The sequence below is a fragment of the Microplitis demolitor genome, chromosome 3 (genome assembly GCF_026212275.2).
Source record: "Microplitis demolitor isolate Queensland-Clemson2020A chromosome 3, iyMicDemo2.1a, whole genome shotgun sequence".
Lineage (NCBI taxonomy): Eukaryota > Metazoa > Arthropoda > Insecta > Hymenoptera > Braconidae > Microplitis > Microplitis demolitor.
In genome coordinates this window covers 5,282,779-5,306,860 of record NC_068547.1, presented here as the reverse complement: position 1 = coordinate 5,306,860, position 24,082 = coordinate 5,282,779, and the positions used below count along the sequence as shown (strand labels likewise).

The 24,082-nt window shown below is 31.9% G+C and overlaps 1 protein-coding gene and 1 long non-coding RNA gene across 4 annotated transcripts in view; both read right to left on the bottom strand.

Annotated features, from left to right (window-relative positions):
• The window catches only part of LOC128667474 (uncharacterized), a 146,070-nt gene that overhangs the window by 108,386 nt on the left and 13,602 nt on the right, over positions 1-24,082 (bottom strand). The window lies entirely within an intron of this gene.
• Positions 16,126-22,408, bottom strand: LOC103580710 (toll-like receptor 7). Its single transcript, XM_008562576.2, has one exon. The coding sequence runs from the start codon at positions 21,909-21,911 to the stop codon at positions 17,910-17,912; it is 4,002 nt and encodes a 1,333-aa protein (XP_008560798.1). The 5' UTR covers positions 21,912-22,408; the 3' UTR covers positions 16,126-17,909.

Here is a 24,082-nt window from a genome sequence, read left to right as displayed (position 1 = left end):
AAAAGAAAATTCCGATTGCGTTGAGCATTTCAGTAGTTTTGAAACATAACCCAACTAAAAATAATTTACAACTGACATAATTGCTTTTGAGAAATTTAATAATACACGCAGACAAATTTTTAATAAAAATAACACAAAAAGTGAGGACATGTAGTAATATATAAATTTTTCCCATGCACATTAAAAAAGATACTACTCAATAGCATCTAAATAAAGTGCAATTTCTACTAACAACAGTTTCATAATTATTAATAAATTTAATTAACATCTTAGTCTCACTTTCTGGCAAGTAGAAGCTTCTATACTAGTATACCTACTCGAAAATGAATGGAACAAAAAATCTACATAAATCACAACTGAGTAAATTAATGTGTCAAATAAAAAAAAAACTTTAAACTAAATATCTTAATTAAAATTAAAATATAGCGCAGTATATTTATTTAGCAAAAACCGAAAGTTATTTATTAACTCGCAAGTTGAATTTCTTACAAATAAAAAGATAAATGTATGTTTTGTGCGCAAGGGAGTGTAAAAAAAAGCTTGAAAAAAGTAAAATAAGAGTATAAAATAAATGTAACAAAGTAGAATAGAGACATCTAAAGTGAATATTGAGTGTGTAAATTGTAAAATGTCTGTATTTTCTCGCTGACTCGGTAGTACGTCTTTGATGTGTTTCTACAAACTCATAGTGACCTTTCTACGAGGATCGGGCGTTTGCCCGCCGCAAATCTCAACACCCTACGGTGTAAATCACTCAGCTCTCCGGCCGGCGTAAAACAAACCGCTGAAAATAGACAATCATGGTTGGGCTGGTACGGACATTGCGAACCGGAGAAAGAGGGTAATACAAAACGGCCATGCATACATAAAAGATGCTATACTCTATAATACATATAGGCTAAATTCTTCATTGCATTCTCTCGGTTCCATTCGCACATAACACGTACGTGATAGCATTAAATACAACCAAGAGGCGGGACCCACTCTAAAGTAAATATTCTAAACAAAGGAGCTTTTTAAAATTACTCACAACAATCGTCAAGTACTTTTCCTCCCCGTTATAATAAAAAAAAAAAAAAAAAAAACGTTTAAAAGCTCCGACCTCCTCCTGTACACTTTATTGTTTCTATTTTTTTTCCGTCACTGGATTCACCCTAACTGTCTGTGTTATATACACCAGGACACATTACTGCCACAAATACAGTAGCATGTGCAGTAGTATAGAATCAAACCGTATAGACTATACTATTATAAGGGACAGTGACAGAGACGACGGTGTGCGTTTTCGATAGACTTTTATTCTTTGAAAACTTTTTATGGAGTGAAATATTTTTTTATTTTTACTTCACTCTCTTTGGGTTTGTTAAAAAATAATAGTTAAAATTAAACGGTATTGTGTCAGCTCGGGAATCGTAATTTAATAATTTTTTGTCATTCATTTATTTATTAACGTGTGTTTGTATAATAAATTATTTTTAAATATATTTAATTGGCAATTAAATTTATTTATTTATACGGACACATAGATTTAACAATCGTTGAATCAATCATACTTGTGTCTGTGTGAGAGGGGGAGTGAGTAAATGTGTGTGGGTATATGCGTTAGTACATTGTCGCATCGGTCTGCCGATCCTTTATCAATTTACTCATCGTTTCATACGCGAGAATGAACGCGAGTAAACATTGTTAGTAACTCTCTACTCGTCTTCTATCCTCTATAGTACGGGTACAGGATAAATAACCATCACGTGCTGATCGTCAATGAACATTTTAAAGTGACCGAAGAGCTGATACGACGTTAAAATAATTTATCTGAGTGACATTATTCCCATCTCTCTACAAAAAAAAAACTAATAATTATTTATACTAACATGAATATTTTTACTCTTTTCTAAAAATTATTAATCCTGTCAATCAGCAAGTTTTATTTATTTATAATTTTTTTTTTCTTATAAATTACACTGCACGCAATCTATTTAACTGGAAAGTTGTATAACAGGCCGGATTACCTGAAAAATAACGGATAAATAATTTATTGCCGAATGGATCCAACCGACAGCCAGCGAATGAAGCGAGCAAGAGACCATAGGATTCGGGAATTTATATATTTTTAAAAAAGTACGCAAACATGAATTCTCAAGAGCATAAAAGAAGTATTAAAAAAATACACACATATATATACATATATAAAGTGAGTGTATATGGAGTAGAGTAGAGGAGAAAACGATGCGCTGCTATAAAAGCGCAGGAAATGGAAATAGCGATGCGGTTAAGTCTTGAACGGACTTGTATATATATTTCTCTCTACCCCGCAGAGAAAACACGTAACGGCTACTAACTTGTACTGTTCGCGTGACGACTACTCGCAGTGGCGTGAGGATCGTTCGGTGGGCCATTGCCGCCTCTTTTTACTATACATACATATACACATACATATACATATATAAACATACTACGACTATAATGGATATGCCTTTGTTAACAAACACATACACACGTACTTTGAGTCATCCCTTGCACACAAGTTGATCCTTGGTGCATGTACACAACACAAGTTAAATTGGTTGGCTTGTATAGGAACAAGCGAAGGGTATAGAGGCTGACGAGGGTGTACGAAGGAATTAAGGGGGTTGAAAAGCAAGTCGCTGGCTCTCTGCAAACATGGCAGCCGTCACGCGAGTCCCTGCTACCACGATATCGCAGCGTAACTTGTATTCGACCACTGCATCATTACATGCCCTCTACTCTACACATACAACACTTTGTTAGTTAGTTACTTTAGTCTATGTCCCGGCATACACCAGCTTTAAACACTTATCTACAATGTTGAAAGCTTATAATAATATTTATAAAATTTTAGTGCCCATAAATTTGTCGTTATCGGAGACAAACCCGGGGAGATGATAATCAGATCGATCGCGGGGTTATTTACGAGGAAGAAGGCACCAGTTGGATGCTGATTTTTCATTTTTTATTTTCTTCATTTATTTATCTGGGTTAAATATAAACGTATTTTAGCGATTAGAGTGAGTAGAAAGGTAAAGTAGTTGGTTGACGGAAGAGTGTATGGACTGAGAAGGGAGAGTTGATCCACCTGCTAACTAAAATCTTAAATTCACACAGACGATCGATCAAGCTTACTGACAACAGCAAACACCCTCCATCAAGCTACGTGTATCACGCGTACCTACTTTTTCTTAACTTGCTTTTATACTTTTACTTTTTCTATACTTATTTTTATTTTTACTCTTATTCTTATTTTACTCATGTTCATCCTCTTATTTTCTTACTTCCTCTTCCTGTTTCTGAGTTTTGAAACTTTCAAGAGCTCTTGAGGGTGAGTTCTAAATGATCTTACTATAGACACATACAGATATATATATATATATATATATTTCTCAAATATAGTTGCCTCAACAACAAAGCGAGAGAGCAGAGAAACTGATAATATTATATAGATGTGTAATAGCCTGTATTCATTAATACATTTCACATGGAATAATCAGACGTAATTATTTGAATGAGGGAGACGCCCTTTCTCTATACCTTTCTATATGGTTTATAAATGTATAGATATAGATATATAAGAGAAATAGTAGCGTGACGGAAACGAACGTCCTGAAATTCCAAATTAACGCAGAGCTCGTCGAGCAATAGGATACCGTGGCCTTTGCCGTTAGGTTGCCATTCTACTACCACCATTACTACCCTGTAGTAACCCAGGAAAACGGGCGAGTTTGATCCAACGAACTGGAAAATCATCCGCGACGGGTGATTCGTCTGCACTACCCTCTCGTATATACTCAGCTACTACTGCTGCTGCTGCTGCTCTACCCGGTCGTCTACCTTTTGCCATTAACACTGTACACCATCACACAGAATCGAAACCCATACCCATTTAATCGTTATAAATTTACTCTCTCACTCCCTCTTACTTACAACATTTATCGAACCCTCTGTCTTGACCCCCTTCTCTATAATCGAATGCCATCTCACGACTCGTACTCCTTCGGAAAAGTCAACCTCACCCTTATCGTCATACCAACTGATGTGTATTAACTAAAATGTTAAAACTACCCCAGCATATTTTACGAGTTTATAAAAAACTGTTAGTCAAAAAACCCGGGTAAAAAAATAGCTTCAGGCTGGGATCTATATAATGCCCTCAACTTCTACTCAATTCTGCAGTATATATAGTAGGCAAAAAATATAAAAAGTGTAAAAAAAAAATAAAAAACAAATACCGTAAAACGCATTTGATTCATTTTACCGTAGAAGAAGAATTAACGCAGTGGACGTTAATGTGAACACCCCGATCGTATATATCGTCGATCACTTTTATTTGCGTTTCTATCCCTCTGGTACTCTGATGGTACTCTGCTCTATACCCTTTACTCTACTCCACAGCACTGTGTAGTAATATATATGCATCGTACCGTGTGACTCGCGTTTTTCGTTCTCTCAATTCCGACTACCGGAAAAATCGTTCAGCATGACGTAAAATATACACCTATATACATTATTAACTTTTCATGACCCTTTTATGTGTACGTATTTATATATATATTTATAAATTACTCTTTTTTTACTCACTACGTATGACAACTATACGGGCAACTCTTTAAGGGACACAACAATGTTATCAGCGGTATGTTGACTGTCTTGTGTCGTCAGATCTTGAGCTTTAAACAGCAGCGTAATTTATAAAAACGCCTGCTTCCTGTCTTGTCCAACCGCCTTTATCCGCTTAAACTTTCCTTCACTCTTGTATTCATATTACCCACATACATTTTTATAAACTTTTAGCTAGATATTTTATTTCGGATTTCTTTAGCAGACTTTAAGCCGATCACGACAGGGCTTCTTCGTTTCCCTCTTGACGAAGACGACGACACACCAGCACGCGTGTCTACTCATTCCCTCTTTATGTCAGCGCGAAGTCGCGTCGACGTCGTATCATCCGGCGCGAATATAAGTCTCGCTCGTGTGAACAACGAAATCTTAACGCCATTCCACCTTCGTGACCCCGGTCTACGTACACACACCCTTACATAGAACAATCCAACCGAACCGAATCCAATCCAACGTGGATAAATATATACATTTGATACATTACTGTAGTACTCGCTACACATAAAGCACAGGCTTGTGCTTCTTACCCCTCGATCTTATTCATGATCGATTAAACGTCTCATGAGCACCAATACACCTTTAAAGTTTATACTCCGAGCGTAGCTCCAAGTGGCACGCGCCACCAACCTCGATAGAGTAAGCTGAGTATCTTGGTACGAAGCTAATCAAAACCGATTGAGATCCGATGCCTATATAAGTGAGTCATCATATTTGTTACAGTATATATTTAATATTTAAATTAGACATGAGCTCTAATAAATTCAATTTTACAAAGAAACAACAGTTTTTTTTTATTTTCAGAGCTTCCCGTTTACCTTCCCCCCCCCTCCCGTTTCCTACATAAATACTTATGTTATTGTTACACTCTAAATACTATAACGTTGAAAATTTCATTTTACAAATCAATGATATAATAAATTTTTTTTTTGCAAAATATACAGATTATTGATTACGAAAAATTGAAATATATTTGTAAAAAATTTAATTTAGTTTTCGACAAAAAATTTTCAATAAGTTGGGATACCGGATATTGTTTTTTTAATTGAATTTTTTTTTTTGTATTTTTAATGAAAATTTTTTAATTTTAAACCATTGAAAGCGCTGGATATTTTCTGAATAGAAAATTACAGTAAAATAAATTAATGAGAATGCAAAGGAATTTATTTTGGATAATTTTCAAATTTTAAATTAAAAAAAATAAAATTAGTTTTAAAAATGAAATCTGTATTTTTAAATTAACCCAAGTTATAATGAGACGGGAACACGGCGCTCATATTAATTTTATAAATATCTCTAGTAAATATAACATGGAACAATAATGTAAATTTGAAAAAAGTTATTTATACTTAACACCCGATTACATTTGTCGGCGTTAGGTTTTTTTTTTTACTGCGTAACCATAACAAAGTACTCATGTGAAAGTAACACAATTTTTTAGTAAATACACACAAAATAAACCATATAATTTTAAAAAATTTTTTCCCTGTATTTATTATTCATTTATTCCAACATTTCGGGAGAATTCGAATAGAATTTTTTTCTCGCCCATTATTTAAAAAGTTACTGGCTTAGAAATTTATAACATATAAGACATAGTGTGAAAATATGTAGAGTGTATGAAATAAAAAAATAAGTAATATAAGATAGATATGTGAATAAGACGGTGGACAGAACGCGAGCAAGTTATGCGGGTAAAAGAGCACAAAGTCACTTGGCATTCTCTTTGCCGTGTAGTTTAAGTTCAACGAACTCCATCAACCGACAGAGATGAGAGAATCTTACTTTAACTTGTTGGACATTCGCAAACTCGCCCAGCTGGCTTTTCTCTCTCCCTCTCACTCTCGCGATATCTTTTATCTTATTTATTATACACTGACTACATTAGATTTTAACTTCCGGTTTTTCATTCCACCAAACTCTCTGGCACTAACCCCCTCACACTGTACTTGATATCTAGATATATATTTAATACGATTCTGACACTTGATCATATTTTGTTCATAATCCAGGAAAATAAACACATCACCTATTTATTTAAATTTATACTCACACCTCCTTTTTTTTATATATATTATATTCATACTACTTAGACAGTGTCGAGTTTAAAAATACATCAAGCCAAGTAAAGATAAAATAACGAAGTAACTAGAAAAGTAATAAAAAATAATGAATGCCTTAATTATTAAATTGTCGAGATTAATTAAAAATTTAATTATGTACCAAGCAGATGAATTCTTGTTTTTGTTTAATTATTTTTAATTTATTGGCTAAAATAAGAATCAATCTCAGGAAATAATAATTTAGGTCTAACAAGATCTGATTAGATCAACGTAGATCTAATTTATTCAAGTTTTACATCAATGAATATTGTTTTAATAAGATCTAAAAAATTTTTTTGAAATTGACGCCGAAATCGAAATTTCAAAATTTCAAAATTTTATTGTACAATAAAGAATATAAATTTCTGTGCTTTGATCTCGTTAGATCATAGATCTACATATATTTAAATAATAAAAAAAATTAGGTTCACTTATGAAAGGGGGATGGGAGTGAATGGGCATAACGGACCAGTCGAAAAAATTATTTTTACTTAGATTAGACATCGTCAATTTTATTATCCTCCTATTTTTTACTTTTTTTTGGGTGCGGTCCGTTTTGTCTGACTTGGTAAAAAAAAATTTCTCTATGACAATAGAAAATTTAATTTAATTACTTCAAATCGAAGTCAAAAAAAAAAAATATTCATCGGTATTCAAATGTACGAAAATCCTTTATGTACTTAGCGGTCCCGTTTTGCCCGCTCTTCCTCTATATCTAAACTATTTTTAACCGGAATTTTTTTTTCAATGATGGTAAAGTTAAACTAGAGTGATATTTTGATGAAACATTTTCGACTATAATACGATTAAATAATTATATAGGGATATTACTCAACAAAATGTTTCTATACAAATTCAGTATGCAGTATTTAGATCGAATGTTTCGTTTATAAATTAATGATGTTTAATAGTAATATATATCATGCACTATATTTTAATTACATTGAATGGCAATAGTACTGAGCTAATTTACCATCAAATCATGCGCTCAATAATTGAAATAGTTTAAGCTTTGATTAAAACATGATTCATAAATAAATATATAGTAATTTTGAATGAAACATTTTGTGTTTATTGATACTAAATATTTTTTAAATTAATGCTTGTTAATTTATAGTTAAATATTTCGAGCAAAATTAATAGAAAAACTATTTTTAGCTGCGATAATATTTTTTATGATATAGTTGGTGATAATTATATATGCAGATATTGAAAGGAAATATATGTGTAATTAAAATTTATTTGAATGAAATATTGAAATCAGTGTTATATCAAATGAATGCGGTGCGTATATGAAGTTTTGGAAAATAAAAAATAAATATTGAGAATAACAAAATGAAAAATTGGGTTAAGAACTCAGTGAAAAATTTAAATGTTTGAAAAAGGATTTATTCATTTTATGAATGAAAATATGGATTTTAACGCCCGAGGTATTTAATTTTATTTATATTTAAAAATGAAAAAATTAATCTTCTAATGTGGTATTTTATTTTTTTACCGTAAACATTATTTTATTTCATGTATGGGTGGTATTTTTGAAACAAAATAAGTTTCTGGTTAAAAATAAAAATCTGTTAAATTTTAATGGATTTGCACTTTCCATAAATCTTTCGCTTTCGTAAGCATTGAAGCTCAGTAAAAGTAAAATAGTTGTTAAAAAATTCAAAGCAAAAATTTGAGGTTTTATTGGTATTAGAATATCGGGATTAGTTAATATTAAATATTTAAAAAGAAATCATTAAATGTTGAAGTATAATTTAAATTTTAATGTTAATTTTAAATATTAAATTTATTAAAAAATATTATTTTTTTGAATATTCAAATTTTTTAATAAAACTGAATATTTATTATTTTTAAAATAATTATTTTAATAAATAACAAAGTGCCCACCCTAAGTAATTTCCGATAAAAATTCAGACAACGTTATTTAAAAGTTTTCCAACTTTTGAACCACTTCCAAGATCGAAGACATACTTTTATAAATTTATCGACTTCGTTGGCCATTTAAATTATCAAAAATTTTTTAAAGAATCTATTGATCATAAGCTTTAATTTTATACCCAACATAAAATTTGAAACAAAAAATTTTTTTTTATAAAAAATTAAAATTCCCAAACTTTGGGAAAAAAAATTTTCCAGCCAAAGTTAATTACTAGTTACTTATTTAACCTTTTATTAAACTAAAAAGACAGTCACGTGATCTCATAACTGTTCCATTATGATCACACCGTAGTACAGTTATTTAAAAATCCCATACACAAAAGCGCATGAGCTTCGTAAAAATTTAAATACCAAAATTATTAACCATCAAATAAAAAAATGAATATCTGATAATCGAAGGGAAATTTCCGTTAGAAAGCAAAGTCATCGAAAGTTGACCCTCTAGGATGACACCTTGAATTTTTATATTGTTAATAAACTATCAATGAATAACTCAATTTAATAAAATACCGATTGGGATTACAAAAGGTCATCCATCATTACAATCTTAATAAAAAGGTATTCAAACAAATAATACCTTCCAATGTAATATTATCGTTCGATATCTCTATCATATCACTCAGAAAATTTTTCTCTTCAGTATCAAATTTAAGTGATTTCGCCACAACTCTTTGAAAAAAAAAAAAAAAAAAAAAAAAAAAATGTACATGAATGAAGGCTGCCTAACTGTTCTTTTTAAAAATAAATTATAAATCCACTAACTGTTCTTCTCAATACTCAGCCCATTAAGACTTAATGTTTCCTTTTTTCTCCTATCTATCTTAAATTAATTGCAATAAACAGCGATAATGATAAAAGCTAATGCACGTTTAATTATTTTCATTGTATTTAAAAACAGTTATTATATATGTTGATATTATAAGTAATAATAATTTATGAATGTTTAATTTATTCTTCGGTTATTATAACAAAATATGAGTGCGAAAGTAGAGTTAATATGTAAGAGAATTAGAGCACAGAAAAAAGTGCTAACACACGAATTTATAATATTTCCGTATTAATTTGCATCGTACGGTTAATGGAACCGTAACAGCATTAAATTAATTTCCATCACCCGTATATAAAAAATAATAATAATAACAACAATAATATTCGAATTTGTTAATTAAATTTTTAATAAACTTGCATACTGGGCATTTAATAATAAATTTATTTAAAAATAAAGGAAACAAGATTGCTCAATGTAATGCAGTAATAAAAAATAATTACTAATTTTACTGGATACGTTTTTTAATTACATTTATTTAATGGATTTATAACGACTTATATAACGAATTTTATAAAAATATTTTTTAGTAGAAAAGTCTGGTTATTGGAAATTATTACTCGAGCGTGTTCACACAGATATTACACATATGTAAGCACATGTGTATATATAACTGATGATGCCGCATCAGGACCATTACCGTTTATTCTCGTAGATCATTATTATCATGAATACAAAGGCTCGATAAAGATAGAGAGATAAAATTTTAAGAGAGAAAGTAGGAGAGTTATATTTTCTCGGCTCATATGTACTCTAATTCAGAATAAACAGGGGTTTAAATTTTACCAGATCACTGATTTTGTTGGTAATCGATTATGTCCAATGCTACCAGGATCATTTTAGAGCAACTGAGAGAGAGAGAGGGTGTGTAAGTACCGCAGACGCGTGTATATTCTATAAGAGGGTTCATCCTATCTATATAGATATATATATATATATATATATATATATATATATATATATATATATATATATAAATATATATAATACAAGTACTAGAAAACGATGTCTGGATGGATGATTTTTCCTCTTTCCGTGTCACTGAAGTACTTATTAATATTTATCGCGTCACCGCAGCTATTTTCCTCCCTTATATATGATGCTCGTTAAAAATTGCAAAATCAGTTGAATAAAATTTGGCTGTCTGGCTTCGAGCTTTCATATTATAATAAATTTGATGTATGAAAAAAGAATTTTTTTTATAAAGTAACACTTGTCTAGCTATTTTCTATTCATACTCATAATTGAGATCATCATAACTGACTCTATAGTCAAGTTTACTATCGATCTCTGTGGTCTGTATGTATCTACTTCTATATATATGTGTATATATAAATGTATATCTCTGTACAGTATATAAATATAGAATAAAATTATTTTAGCACACATATTATGTGGTTTCAATTGTTATTCCACGCAAACAACCGCAGTGCGATAAGAAAAGAAGGCTCAACTCGTGAAATTCAAACTTTTTTTTATTACTATTTTTCACCATATACGCGACAGCTGGTACGATTTTATGCTTATTAAAAAAGTCGATGGCACGGCAGCTGGTGTCACGTCGCGTGACGAATTCGAAGGAGCAGAAAAGCTATACTCCAATATCACATATATTTTTATATATATATATATATATATAGTAATGAGAAAGAGGTGCCGGTTTTTATATAAAAAGGCAACACCCACTTTATACTAGTAGTGATTTAAAAGAACTAGCATATGAATGTTAACCTTTTTACGCTAAATTATTTTCCTAACATGAATTTTTTTGAAAACGTGCCTGAGTGATTTGACTATAAGGGTCTAGACTAGACCGACTGTGACTAGTCGATACTGAATGATGTAGTTTGTTATATATATAGAGTACAAAGTGTGTATGGTATATAGCTTCACTGGGAACGGGGATTGCTGGTTGGTCGCGCGTCTCTGTTACTCATTCGTCACAAGTCAAAGCTGAGCTACGACTGCCGACTGTTGACGGCGACCCTTGATTTGATGCGCCCGTGTGTACGTTGATGCCACAGTACATTATGTATATCGATAATTTAACCCCGAGCCTGTACTAATGTATGACAAAAGATAAATCCGAGGAAAAAAGCTAACTAATTTTCTATGCTCAAACTATTACGTTTTCAATAAATATAACTCACGGCTATAAAGTCCGTTTACATTTTTTCGCTTGCTATAAAACTATATATATATATATGTTTGTGTCAATATACGTGGGTTTATCTTTTACCGTGAGTGGTTAATACATTCGACAAACACTTATGTCGAGTGTAAATATACTCAATAAATGTTATGGCTTTGAAATATACAAAGAGTACAACTTGTATTATGTTTATATATTTTTGTTTTATTTAATAATTAACCAAAATGTTTTATTTTAACATTTGGTTTGTTGACTCAAAGCGAAATTTAAATTTAACATTTAACGTGTGTACTTATGCTAATAAATTATTTATCAGGATGAATAAGTAATATCTTAAAAGATTTATGAATGGAAACGAAAAAGAAAACATAAATATTATTGTTTACAAAACTTTTAACTGAAGGAATTTTCTCATGCATTAGAAATGAATGAAACTATTTTTTACACATAACAATAGACCAAACAATAAATAGAATACGTAAATTTTAAATTGCGTATGAAATTAAGGTATAAAAACAAGCGGAATAAGTTGTGTCAACTGTAATACATTTCCGACGTCTTTTCTCATCGCTCAAGAGTTTTTGCGCTCACACACTCTGCAGTTTCACACGAATTTTTTTTTACCTTTACTCGTGAATAATATTCCAATATTAACTTTAACATGTATATATATAATATATATTCATATGAAGTTCGAAGTTTCGCGGTAGCTGAAAAGCCAACAATTTGGTCCTAACTTATGGCAACGAGCTCTGTGGGCCAATTCTACTTGCATTGAACACTCAAAAAGTTAAGAAATTCACATGCCAAAAGTTATATATCTTTAAGTATATATGTGTGTTTATTAACTTGAAGAAGAGTGAAAAGCTAGTGAAGGTTACTTTTGTAAACTTTTAAAACTTTGTGATCTCATGTCACTGAACTGTAATACTAATTTTTTTATTACATCAGTCATCAAAACAATGATTGATAAATTAATATGTTCAATAATTTTCGTATCTATAAAGGTGAGCATAAAAAAATATAAAAAACGGAATAAACGTTTCAGTATTTTTGAGTCTCCAAATAAGTATTCAGTATTAATTCGACTTAGTTATGAAAATATTTAAAAGTGAGGCAAATAAGCCACTTAAAAAAAATTAAACTTAAAATTAATCCTGACAAATATAGGGTACAAGTACCGTTTTTGGCCACTTTAAAGCCAGTTTTGGGCACTTGAGAAATTTGAATAAAACCATTAGTAAAATACGCAATGACAAAATTCATTTTTTACATGCGTACAAAAATACTTTTTATCACACCATTACAATGAAAGTTTTTTTTATACTTTTTTTATTAGTGACCACAAATAATACTTCTACCCTATTATTTAGCTCAATTTTTTGAATAAAAATTTCTAAGTCTAATTTCAGATTAAAAATTTTTTGCGTGCCCCGAAATGTCTCGAAATATCTATGATTTTAGAAAAAATTTCTGAAGGTCCATTTTATCTCTCCCGTTTAAATAGATAACAACAACAATGATAATGACAAGCAATAATGCACGACGAGGTGTCAACAGTCAAGAATTTAGTGATAAAATTATGAGGTAAATTGTTAGGTTGTCCAAAACAACCACATCAGAGTAACGATCTCATACAGATAATGTTGCTATCACGACGATTATCGATAATGTTAAATGTACGTGACGGTGTGTATGTATGTGTATGTGTCTGGTCATTATATACATATTATCTATACAACATCACTCTTTGTACTCCTCACGTACAGCATATATATGTATTATATAATACTAGTGTGTATGATGTGATGTGAATTTGTGGTTTTCCTCAGAGTGCACCAGCTTGGTATACTCCGCTGTAGATGACGACACGGCGGGACGTGAGAAGCGATACAACAGAAAAACCTCATGCTTAACTATATATATATATATAAATTTTATTTATGTCTTATTCATCAAGAAATTGCGGTGGTCTACTTTGTCATCTGTCTGTATCACTTACGTCGCTCTGTTTCTTTTAATAGATTTTATAATAATAATTACATATTTTCTCGTCGATATATATGTACATATATATACATGTATATATATATATATATATATATATATATATATATATATATATATATATATATGTGAGTCTGGATTAGTTCATTTATCATTTTTATATAAATATTTATGTTAGATATCAGTCATAAATAATCTGTTTCAAATTCATCATAAAGATTATTAGTACTAATAAAATTTCATATTTTTTTTTAATTCAATGTTTCAAATTGTCTCTAACATATTTTCATTCAATTTGATAAATTTTTTTCAAACAATGTAATGTCAACTCTGAATATCCCATTGAATTATTTACAAACATAAATTTTTTCGGAATTCCATGTTTATAAACTTTGCCTATTGATTGACGAATTCATTTTTTCGATAGTTACACAAAAACATGAAAAAAAAAAAGTTGATTTCGCGTAAAACAATTTAATGAAAGGATGAAATATTTGAATGATGGATAAAAATTAACGATAAAATAAATGTATAATAGATAAAATTGAGAATTGTGAAATTCCAAAGATTCCGTTGAATGCGAACGGTTGTACAATGAGAGTAAATGCTGAGAATGCGTTGTCAATGTAAAATTAGTTTCTCCTTGAATAGGTAGTGAGAACAATTCTGTAGTAGTTGAACAGAATTACTCGGTTTTGAGTGTACCATTGAAAAGGGGGTGCGATATCTTCTACAAGAGTTCGCAATAAAGGCTTAGATGCTTTTAATTAATTATAACATCAATTATTTACACGCAAGTTCGATAATTATATAATATTACAGACGGGAATAGTAATTTTGTGAGAATCCTACACCCATGCAGATATATGTATATGCATATGTGTATATATACTTAAGTTATTGTTACACTCTAAATACTGTGAAGTTAATAATGTAATTTTAGAAAATAGTGCTATAATAATTTTATTTGCAAATTACCGATTATTCATTACGAAGAATTGAAATATTACAGAGTAATAAATAAAAACATAATATGACTTTAATATAAAATTTATATTTTTGTCAAAAATTTAATTTAAATTATGACAATTAATTTTTAATAAGTTGAGATACCGAATATATTATTTTTAATGAAAATTTTTTATTTTTAAACGATTGAAAATGCTGGGTATTCTATATACAGAAAATTACAACAAAATAATAATGTAATAATGATGCAAAGTAATTTATCTTAGATAATTTTCCAATTTGAAATTTAAAAAAGTAAAATTAGTTTTAGAAATGAAATCTGTATTTTTAAATTAACCCAAGTTATAATGAGACGGGAACACGGCGCTCATATTAATTTTATAAATACCTCTAGTAAATATAACATGGAACAATAATGTAAATTTGAACAATTTCATTTATACTTTAAGGCAAAAGACCTAGTACCCGATCAAAGAACTAGTACTCGACCACTCAATGTATTTGAAGCTATATTTGGTAAAATTTAGTAAATATAGATATAAAAATACATGAGTGATCGAGTACTAGTTCCCTGATCGGGTACTGGGTCTTTTACCTTATATACGATTAAATTTATTTTTTACCCTGTAACCATAACAAAGTATTATTGTAAAATAATATAATTATTAGATAAAATGACCCGTATAAAAAAATGGTTAAAAAAAGTTAAAAAGGTGTTGACTATTTTAAACTTCAAAATGTGACAACATCGAAATTGTTTTTGAACGTTTTTTAAACTTTTGAAAATTCAAGAGAAAAATCGATAAATGTCCTAATATCATTAAGATATGCTAAAACGAAAAACGTTCATAAATAATTCGAAATCATTTTTTTCTGAACGAATTTTTTTAATAAAAAATATTAGTTTATAGTATAAAGTCAATTGTTTATTTCTGTGTCTTTTCAAAAGTTTAGAATGGTCAACACTTTTTTAACCTTTTTTCAAAATTTTTTTTTTTACACGGAAGCAATTATTAAATTCGATCACGAATAATTATAATTTATAATGAATTTTTTTTTTCATCCAAAATCCTACGATCTGTGTTCTGTCTAAACTTTTCTCCATAAATATGTATTATTTAAATTATCGTATTTAAAGTCGAAGTCACGTATTAATTATGAATAAATCCAAAGATAATTAAATATATAACTTACTTCGCTTCTGTTCCAATTAGTCAGTGTGAAAACATGATATTCTATTGTTACACGAGTACAATGAATGAGAGATGTTATATTGAAGCGCCATTTCAATTATTCTTTTCTCTCGCCGTTGTAATTAATTTATCAACGATTCAACAGTACTATTATTACATACCTATACATCCTTAAATATACATGTATGAAGGACAAAGGATAATGAACGGCAATGATGTCTGGATTGATGTATTAAAAATAAATAAAATAATGTTTTAATTGAAACGATAACGTAAGTTATAAATTTATTCACATGATTTAAATAATCGAATTATAGCAAATGTACAATGTGTAGTTTTTTTATAAGGGCAAATGTACGTACGTCGTACAAAAGTAAGAGGCTTACAATTTATTTATAATAATAATAATAATTATTTATTTATTTATTTATATTTTATATTTTATTTTTAAACTTCTCCGGATGTACATTTATTATTTAATAATTCTTTTATGGCGAGTATATCTTACATCAGGCATAATTACATACATATTTACATATCATACAACAACTTTTTTTAATCTCTCTGTCAGTCATATAAAATTACAAAACATTGCCTAGCTAATTTAACTCTCATATTTCCAGCACACTAACTTTATATTTGTTAATTTTAATAATTATTTTTTTTTTAAACAAATTTCAAATGATTTTATACACTTTTTTATATTTATATTTATATTTATATTTATATATATATAACATATGTTATAGTAAATATTTACAGCTGTGCCACGTTGGAGTCGAATCGAGTCGCTAAATCCGTATAATTGTGACCATTTAATTAAGCATAATTTATTAATTAAGTAAATAATTATTTATTTAAAGTTAATTTAAGTCTGTGGCGAGGTAGGCCATCGGTAAATTTACAACACAATAATAGTTTTATTGTTTTGTTTTTTTTTTCTCTCGATATTTAAATAGGACGGGCAAAATACTATTGTTTAAACAATGACAATAATAAAAAAAATGATTTTAATCAGTACGTTAATGAGAATGTTGTTATTGAAATAAATTAAAAAATATATATATTGTCTTTATGAGAACGTCAGTCAATAACTAAAATTTCATTATTACTTTTTTTTTTCATGTTCTCTTTTATATTTTTTTTCTATTCTGCATATCGTTTAATGCTTTTAATTCAGTTATTTACCGGCAATAATAATAATAGTAATTATATTAAAGAACAATAAAAATTTTTTTATGAGTGTACATTATTTGTTTTCATTATAGGAACGTTTGTGCGAACTCGTAAAAAAATATAATCGCTTCCAAACGTCATCAAGTTTATCGCAAGATTATCTTGATAACAGATACAAAAATGATGAGTCAGTAGTTTTTTAAACAAAGAGCAGAAAAAAAATATATTAATCACGTTTTAGTTTTGTTTCACTAATGAATGAATGAGTTTTTTTTTTTTTTTTTTTTTTTTTTTTTAAGTCTGCGCACATTGTTGGTTTAAAACAAACTTATTGTCCATACTCACTAAATTTAAAGAATAAAAATAGAAAAAAAACATATTAATTAAGATATATCACAAAAGATCTACACAGCGGAAGAAAGTATTACAGGGAACACAATTATTTAATTAAGAATCCTCAGAACTCACTGCAGCACTGTTTTTCATAAATATAGTAATGTTGATTCTTTACTTTTAGATGCCCATTATAATGAGCGCCTCTGACGTCAGGGAAAAGTGAAGACAATGCACCCTTTGACTAGACGTCGACGTAACAGCGAATGTATTTTAGGAAAGTTGCTCTCCTTTTGAATGTTGGACTAAATTCTTGATCGCCCAAGTTACATTTTAAACACGGTTGTCTGCACGCCAAAGGTATATACGGGATGCTTTCAAGTTCGCTCGTACACATCTACGTGACCAGCACACACCGCTACGTGTTTCCACAAGCCAATTTCCAACAATAGCCAACAACAACAGCGATGGCCCTTGCATCTTCCTGTAGTAGTGTATCAGAGTAAGCACCTTTGCCTCTTACAAGCTCGTGCGCTGTTTCTTGAGTGGGTTTTGCAAATAAAACCGTTCTTCTGTGAGAATTACACGAGATAGGCTTGTCCAGGTGGTGGATGCTGTTGCTGTCTCCAGGCATTTCGCTCGAGTGTCGAATAATCAGAATCAATTGACGAGTAAATATGTTCAGACAGTGGTCGTCTACTTTCATTGATTGCATCGACAGGTCCCTCTTGATACGCACGATTCATAGTCAGCCTCGGACTTGGATTAGCTGTTGTTGAGCTGCTCATTGAACTATCTCTATTAGCACTTCCGACGCCACCACTTTCACCCAGCCTTCCTTGATTATTTTGACCGAGAACTGCGGCGCTTGAGTAAGCCGGTGGTGCTTGAAGTAACTCTGGTGCGTCCTTGAACAGCGGATGATGATGATGATGACCCGCTATGTGACCGTGAACTCTCAGTGTCGATGTTTCTTTTTCCGGTCGACCCTCAAGAGTATATGTGTTGACATTTCTTCTGTACAGCGACGAGGATTTGTGCCTGAGTGCATCACCAGGTGGCATAGCGAACCTCAGTCTTTCCCAGAATCGTTTTTCGCCCCACCTGAGTGTTGTCGCGGTACGCAGGTATGGCCTTAATTCGGGATCCGCTTCCGCCTCTGGTGCAACTGGGCCGGCTTGTACAACAACTAATTGACCTGGCCGTCCCCTCAGGGCCTCGTGTACTGCCGCACGAAATTCAAAACGCGACCACTCGGTTTGTAAAAAATTTCTTGTCAGCACTATGATGACCCGTTTGGAAGCTTCGGCAGCCTCTAAAACAACAGGCGCAGCTGCCCTTAGGCACGGAAGATCCCGATGATGAAGACACAGTCGTAGACCACTTGGTCCATGCTCAAGTTCAACTGCCAGCGAATGTAATACAAAATCTTCGTCTTTAGGACTGTAACAAAAGTAACCGTCATAGAGACGTTCTTTGTCTTCAGATTGTGTTGACTTTGCCCAGAACCTTACACCGTAACGAGAGTAAGCCCACGTGCGCACTGGTTCACGGAATATAAATGCCAAGACTGTAATTACCAGGAGTAATAATACTGCTGATAATGTTGCAGCTACCATTGGTAAGTAATCAGATACCATAATACTTTCAATAACACCACCTTGTGCATAGTAATCCGAGCATGCTGTCTCATTAACATTGAGACGACGTCGGTATGCAGGACGAGCATCATTATTATAGCACCAAACGTCACTTGCGTCAATAACTTTGTGAGCATTGTCAGAAACCCAAGAGGACAGCTCTTGCAGAAATTTACAGCGACATGACCAGGGATTGCCCCCGAGCGATAGATCCACTAAACGGGTATTGAGAGTGACTTGCCAAACCGGAAACGTGACAAGACGGTTTCCATTGAGCCTCAGAATTTCCAATGATCTCAATGGCAATAGGGTGAGATTACCAATGAAACCTATCAAGTTGTTCTGCAGGTATAGCTCGCGCAGGTGTGCAAGATGCTCAAACTCAAATCCCTTAAGCTCGTGTATTTTATTGTCTTCGAGATGCAATATCTGTAAATTGTTTAATCCATTGAATGTACGATTTTGTATTGACTCAATACCACTGGCGTTAACGTATAATACGCGCATATTTTTACGACCGATAAATACGTGATTTTGTAATTCTCTAAAGTCATTACCGTCCAAATAAACTTCGGTAGCATCCATAGGTATACGACGAGGTATGTCTTGTGTACCGAGACCCGAACAATCTACAACATTTGTATTCCACGTTTGATCATGATAACACTTACAGTCAGATGGGCATGTCATTTCACAATCACAAGCATCAAAATCACAACAGTGACACAGAGCGAAACAGTGTGCCTCATAACGACATAAAAATTGTTCTGGTCTAGCTATTGATGCAGGCACTATTGCTGTACCACGAGGACCCGATATGCGACACATTGCATTGTCTAAATCCATAACCCGCGGATGCTGTCGCAGCGCACTCATGTTATTGATAACAGGCAGCCAGTCCATCGAACAGTTACAATTGAAAGGATTACCACCGATATAGAATTCCGGTAGAAATTTACCCTCAGGTACTGGTGTCAATCTCAATGCTGCCAACTCCATTGTTTCAATCATATTGGCATACATATCGACTCTCGTTAAATTAACTTTGTCCGTAAACGTATTGGCATGTACATTTGTAATGTAATTATTATTTATGAACAATAATTCAACACTGTCAGGCACAGATAGAGGCATTAATTCAGTAATACGGTTATGACTGGCATCCAAAGTACGTACTTTTAAATCGCGTATTTGATAATAATTACCCAAACTCTCAATAAAATTACCATGTATATCTAACCACTTTAGATTACGGGGTATAAAGGCGTAATCGAACCACTCAATGTGATTTTCCGATAAATTAAGCAGAAGTAAACTTGCGATACTTGCAAATATACCGTTAATATCGGAAAGAAAATTTCCATCGAGGCGAATAGCTTCTAGACGTGTATTACGTTCAAATGCATCACGTTCAACGTGTTGCACTTTGTTTCTTGCCAAATTTAATATCTGCAAATTGGGCAAATCCCACAGCATCCCACGTGATAAATTACCGATTTCATTCCCAATTAGACGTAATCCCGTGAGTTGGTTGAGATTTTTGAAGGACCCGTTGTGGAAATCTGTTATTTTGTTTTCACCCAAATCAAGTGTCTTCAAAAATGTTAAATCTCTTAAAGCTTCGGGTATCGCCGTTAATTGATTGCCACTCAAATCAAGTTCTTTCAAATCAGAACAGTTGCGAAAAGCCAGTGGATCCATTGCTTTTATTTGATTTCCTGACAGTGTCAAACGATTTAATACAAACAGTCCATTGAGAAGTTGTGGTCCCAGTGAATGCAAATTGTTGTCGGATAATTCCAAAGTATGTAAATTATAAAGTGGTAGAAATGCATTACTCTCAATGTGTGAAATAGAATTATTATGCAAATCAAGTATTTGAAGAAAAAATAAATCTTTGAACATCTTAGCGTCAATTCGTGTTAGTGAATTAAACGAAAGATCAAGTATAATAAGTCTTATTAATCCTAAAAATGTCATTTCATCTACAGTGTCACTACCAAGACGATTATCTGCCAAATTTAACACCAAAAGCTGTTCAAGTCGTGTGAATGTACCTCGAGGTAAATTACGTAATTCATTGTGCTGTAAATGAATTTCTCTTAGATCTCGTGTACTTGCAAACAGTGCTTCTGGCAGTGTATCAAGTGAATTGTAACTGACATTAAATACACGTAAGCTAGTAAGTCCAGTAAGTGCATCACTGGCTATCTCGCCAATTGAATTATGCTGCAAATAGAGTTCTTGTAATTGTCTCAGACCCGACAATGGGCTATCCTCTGGTAAATTCCTTATCTCGTTATGTGAGAGATCGAGTGTGCGTATGTCTGCGTGACAATTGGCACGATTGGCACGTACGTCTGCCAGTCCAACCTCACTGATTTCACGGAATTGATTCCCGGTTAAATTGAGAATTTGGAGATTGTTAAGACCGCACAATACATTCCGAGGTAAAACCCTGAGATTGCTATCGACTATCTCAAGTGCTTGAAGTTCCCTAAGTCCAGCTAGGGCTTCTGGCACCAGTTCTAGTGTACGCCCAGCACTCCATTCGACATTCAGTGTCCTCAGCGATAGACGTTTTAGTTCGTTCAACGGTTGAAACGCCGCTTCGGGAATACGTAATATTTTACAACTATCAATACTAAGCTCATGCAAACCGCTCAACCGGTTCCAGCTTTCCCCGCTAATTATACTCTCAAAGTGATGCACATTACTACAATCGAGACGTAATTTGAATGCACCCTCTAGTGGCGGAAATAGCGCAGCAACACCCGATGGATCCAGTGTTCTTACATTACAGACCGCGGATCTCGTGTCATTGCCGTCGGATGACCAGTGACATGATCCCAACACACCCTCCAGCGTTGTCATTGCCAGTAACCACAACAAGCTCACTATCATCACATACATCCTCGGCATCCAGCTGCATCTCGGTGCCATTATATTCAAATATCCGTCTTGGTTCCCGGATTTATCATAAATCGCCGGCAATATTTAAATATTGCATAAACAACACCGTTTATCACATAAAAGTACACCCTGCCATTTTATAATACCCCTTTTCTCCAGTTTTTTCACTCACTTATTTAAATTTACTTTCACTATTTCCCGGCAATATCGCTCTCTTAAAATTCAATTGCTTATTATTCAATTAAAAATAATAAATAAATAAATAATTTATTATTCAATTAACGCTACTACAAACACTACGTAACACTAATTATCGCTATTGATACCGTTTATTTTTCACATTAAATAAATAATAAAATTTAACTACCACCGACAACAGCATAATAGCAGTAATATTACCGCAAGTAGTAGTAGTAGCAGTAGAAGCAGTAACGACAGTACTTGTTACATTAAGTATTTATTAATAATAGAGTACACGGACTGAGAGAACAAACACGTACGTTCCACCCGCACGGTCAACTCGCACTGACTCGACGGTTGTTAGACTGGTTGGGTTGATCGCGAGGACGGTGGCATTTCAGGGGAACTTTTCTCCCACCACAACCACCATCAATGGTCGAGATACTCACGAGACTGCGCCACCATACGGCCAAACTCAGCCCGTGGAGCGACGAAAACCTGCGACGTGGTGGGGACAAAAACCAACCCCTATCCCCTGTCCCCTGGTCCCTGTCGCTTGTACTGTATGAAATGACGTACTATTCACATACCTCAGTTCGCCTTCAAAAAAGGACAATAGTTTTTATGTATCTCCCTAGCCCTCTACTCTCTGTCCCCACCAGGATCACTAGCACCCCATACTGCCAGGTAAGCAACGAACAAAAAAATTATAAAAAGAGAAATTGGTCCTACAAGCCCACCGGTGACAGTCTCATGGGATTTTTACTGAATCTTTCCAAATGTATTTTCATCGATATTTTCATGGACACACACGATAATACATACATATATACATATATATATACATTTATAAATCTATATATAAATTCACTGATGTCCTTTTTTCAGCCGATAAATCCATAAACCCATTTTAAGCTTAACTTAAGCTTATTGTATACGAATTTATATATTTTTTTTAAAAGTATGTGTAAACTTTATGATGACTATATAACGATGATCGAATATATAAAAGTATGAATGCTATGCCGCTGCAGCGAACCAATTAAAAAGTTTTTTTTAAAAACAGCACTCAATTAAGCGAATGGAAGGCAAGCATATTGATCAAACGAATCAATTTTTTACGCCAATGAAAGTATTCGCGGGGTCATGGATAATGTAATTAATTACGCCGTGTGTCATGGGCTTAAAAATAATTATAATATGTAATATTCATAAGTTATATGTGTTTATAAATGGTTCTCTATTAATTACCCATAATTAATGCGTAGTATTTACATATTTTTTATTATACTGTACTTTTAAATTCGAGTTATTCAAATATATGTAATAATTAACATATTTTAATAATTGATTTCTCTTCTCAATTATGTTTAATTAATTTGTTGTTGCTTTTTCTTTCTTTATTCACTGAGTATTCATTATTTCGTCCGCGAATGTTAAATTCAAATTTTTGTTTTTAAATATATATGTTTGGCAATAAATTTTGTTTCATTACGAGTAGAAATATTTGATTTTTGTAATGATACTCAACGTATGATAATTGTTATTTTTTTAATTATGTGCAGATCGGTCATAAATTTTTTTAATTTGCAATAATTCGAAGCCAATCTGATCGAATTAAATGTAAACTAAATAACAACAAAATCGAATTTTTTTACGGAATATTATGACTTATAAATGATACCGAAATTAGCCGACGTCTAATAACTTTTGTATTTTTCTAAAAACGATAAAGTTGAAAAATAAAAATATTTCGAAAAATTGCAGCTATAGATTTTTTAATTTTATACATGTGCATTTTTTGAATATTTTTTTTTTTAATTGCGTTACTGAAAAAAAAAAATTGAAAATTTTTCATTGTCTGCTAATTTTAGGATCATACTAATGAATCGTTTGGAAAATCACTGATAATACGGTCGGACCTCGTTATAAGACTATCATTCTGTCTTCTTTATAAGCCAGATATCACGATAGTTTGAGAGAGAAACTAATAGTCTTATAACGAGGTCCTACTGTATTAA

What these genes read in the sequence shown, in the direction of transcription:
- LOC103580710 (XM_008562576.2), bottom strand. Translation starts at nt 21,911, where the DNA reads ATGGCACCGAGATGCAGCTGGATGCCGAGGATGTATGTGATGATAGTG.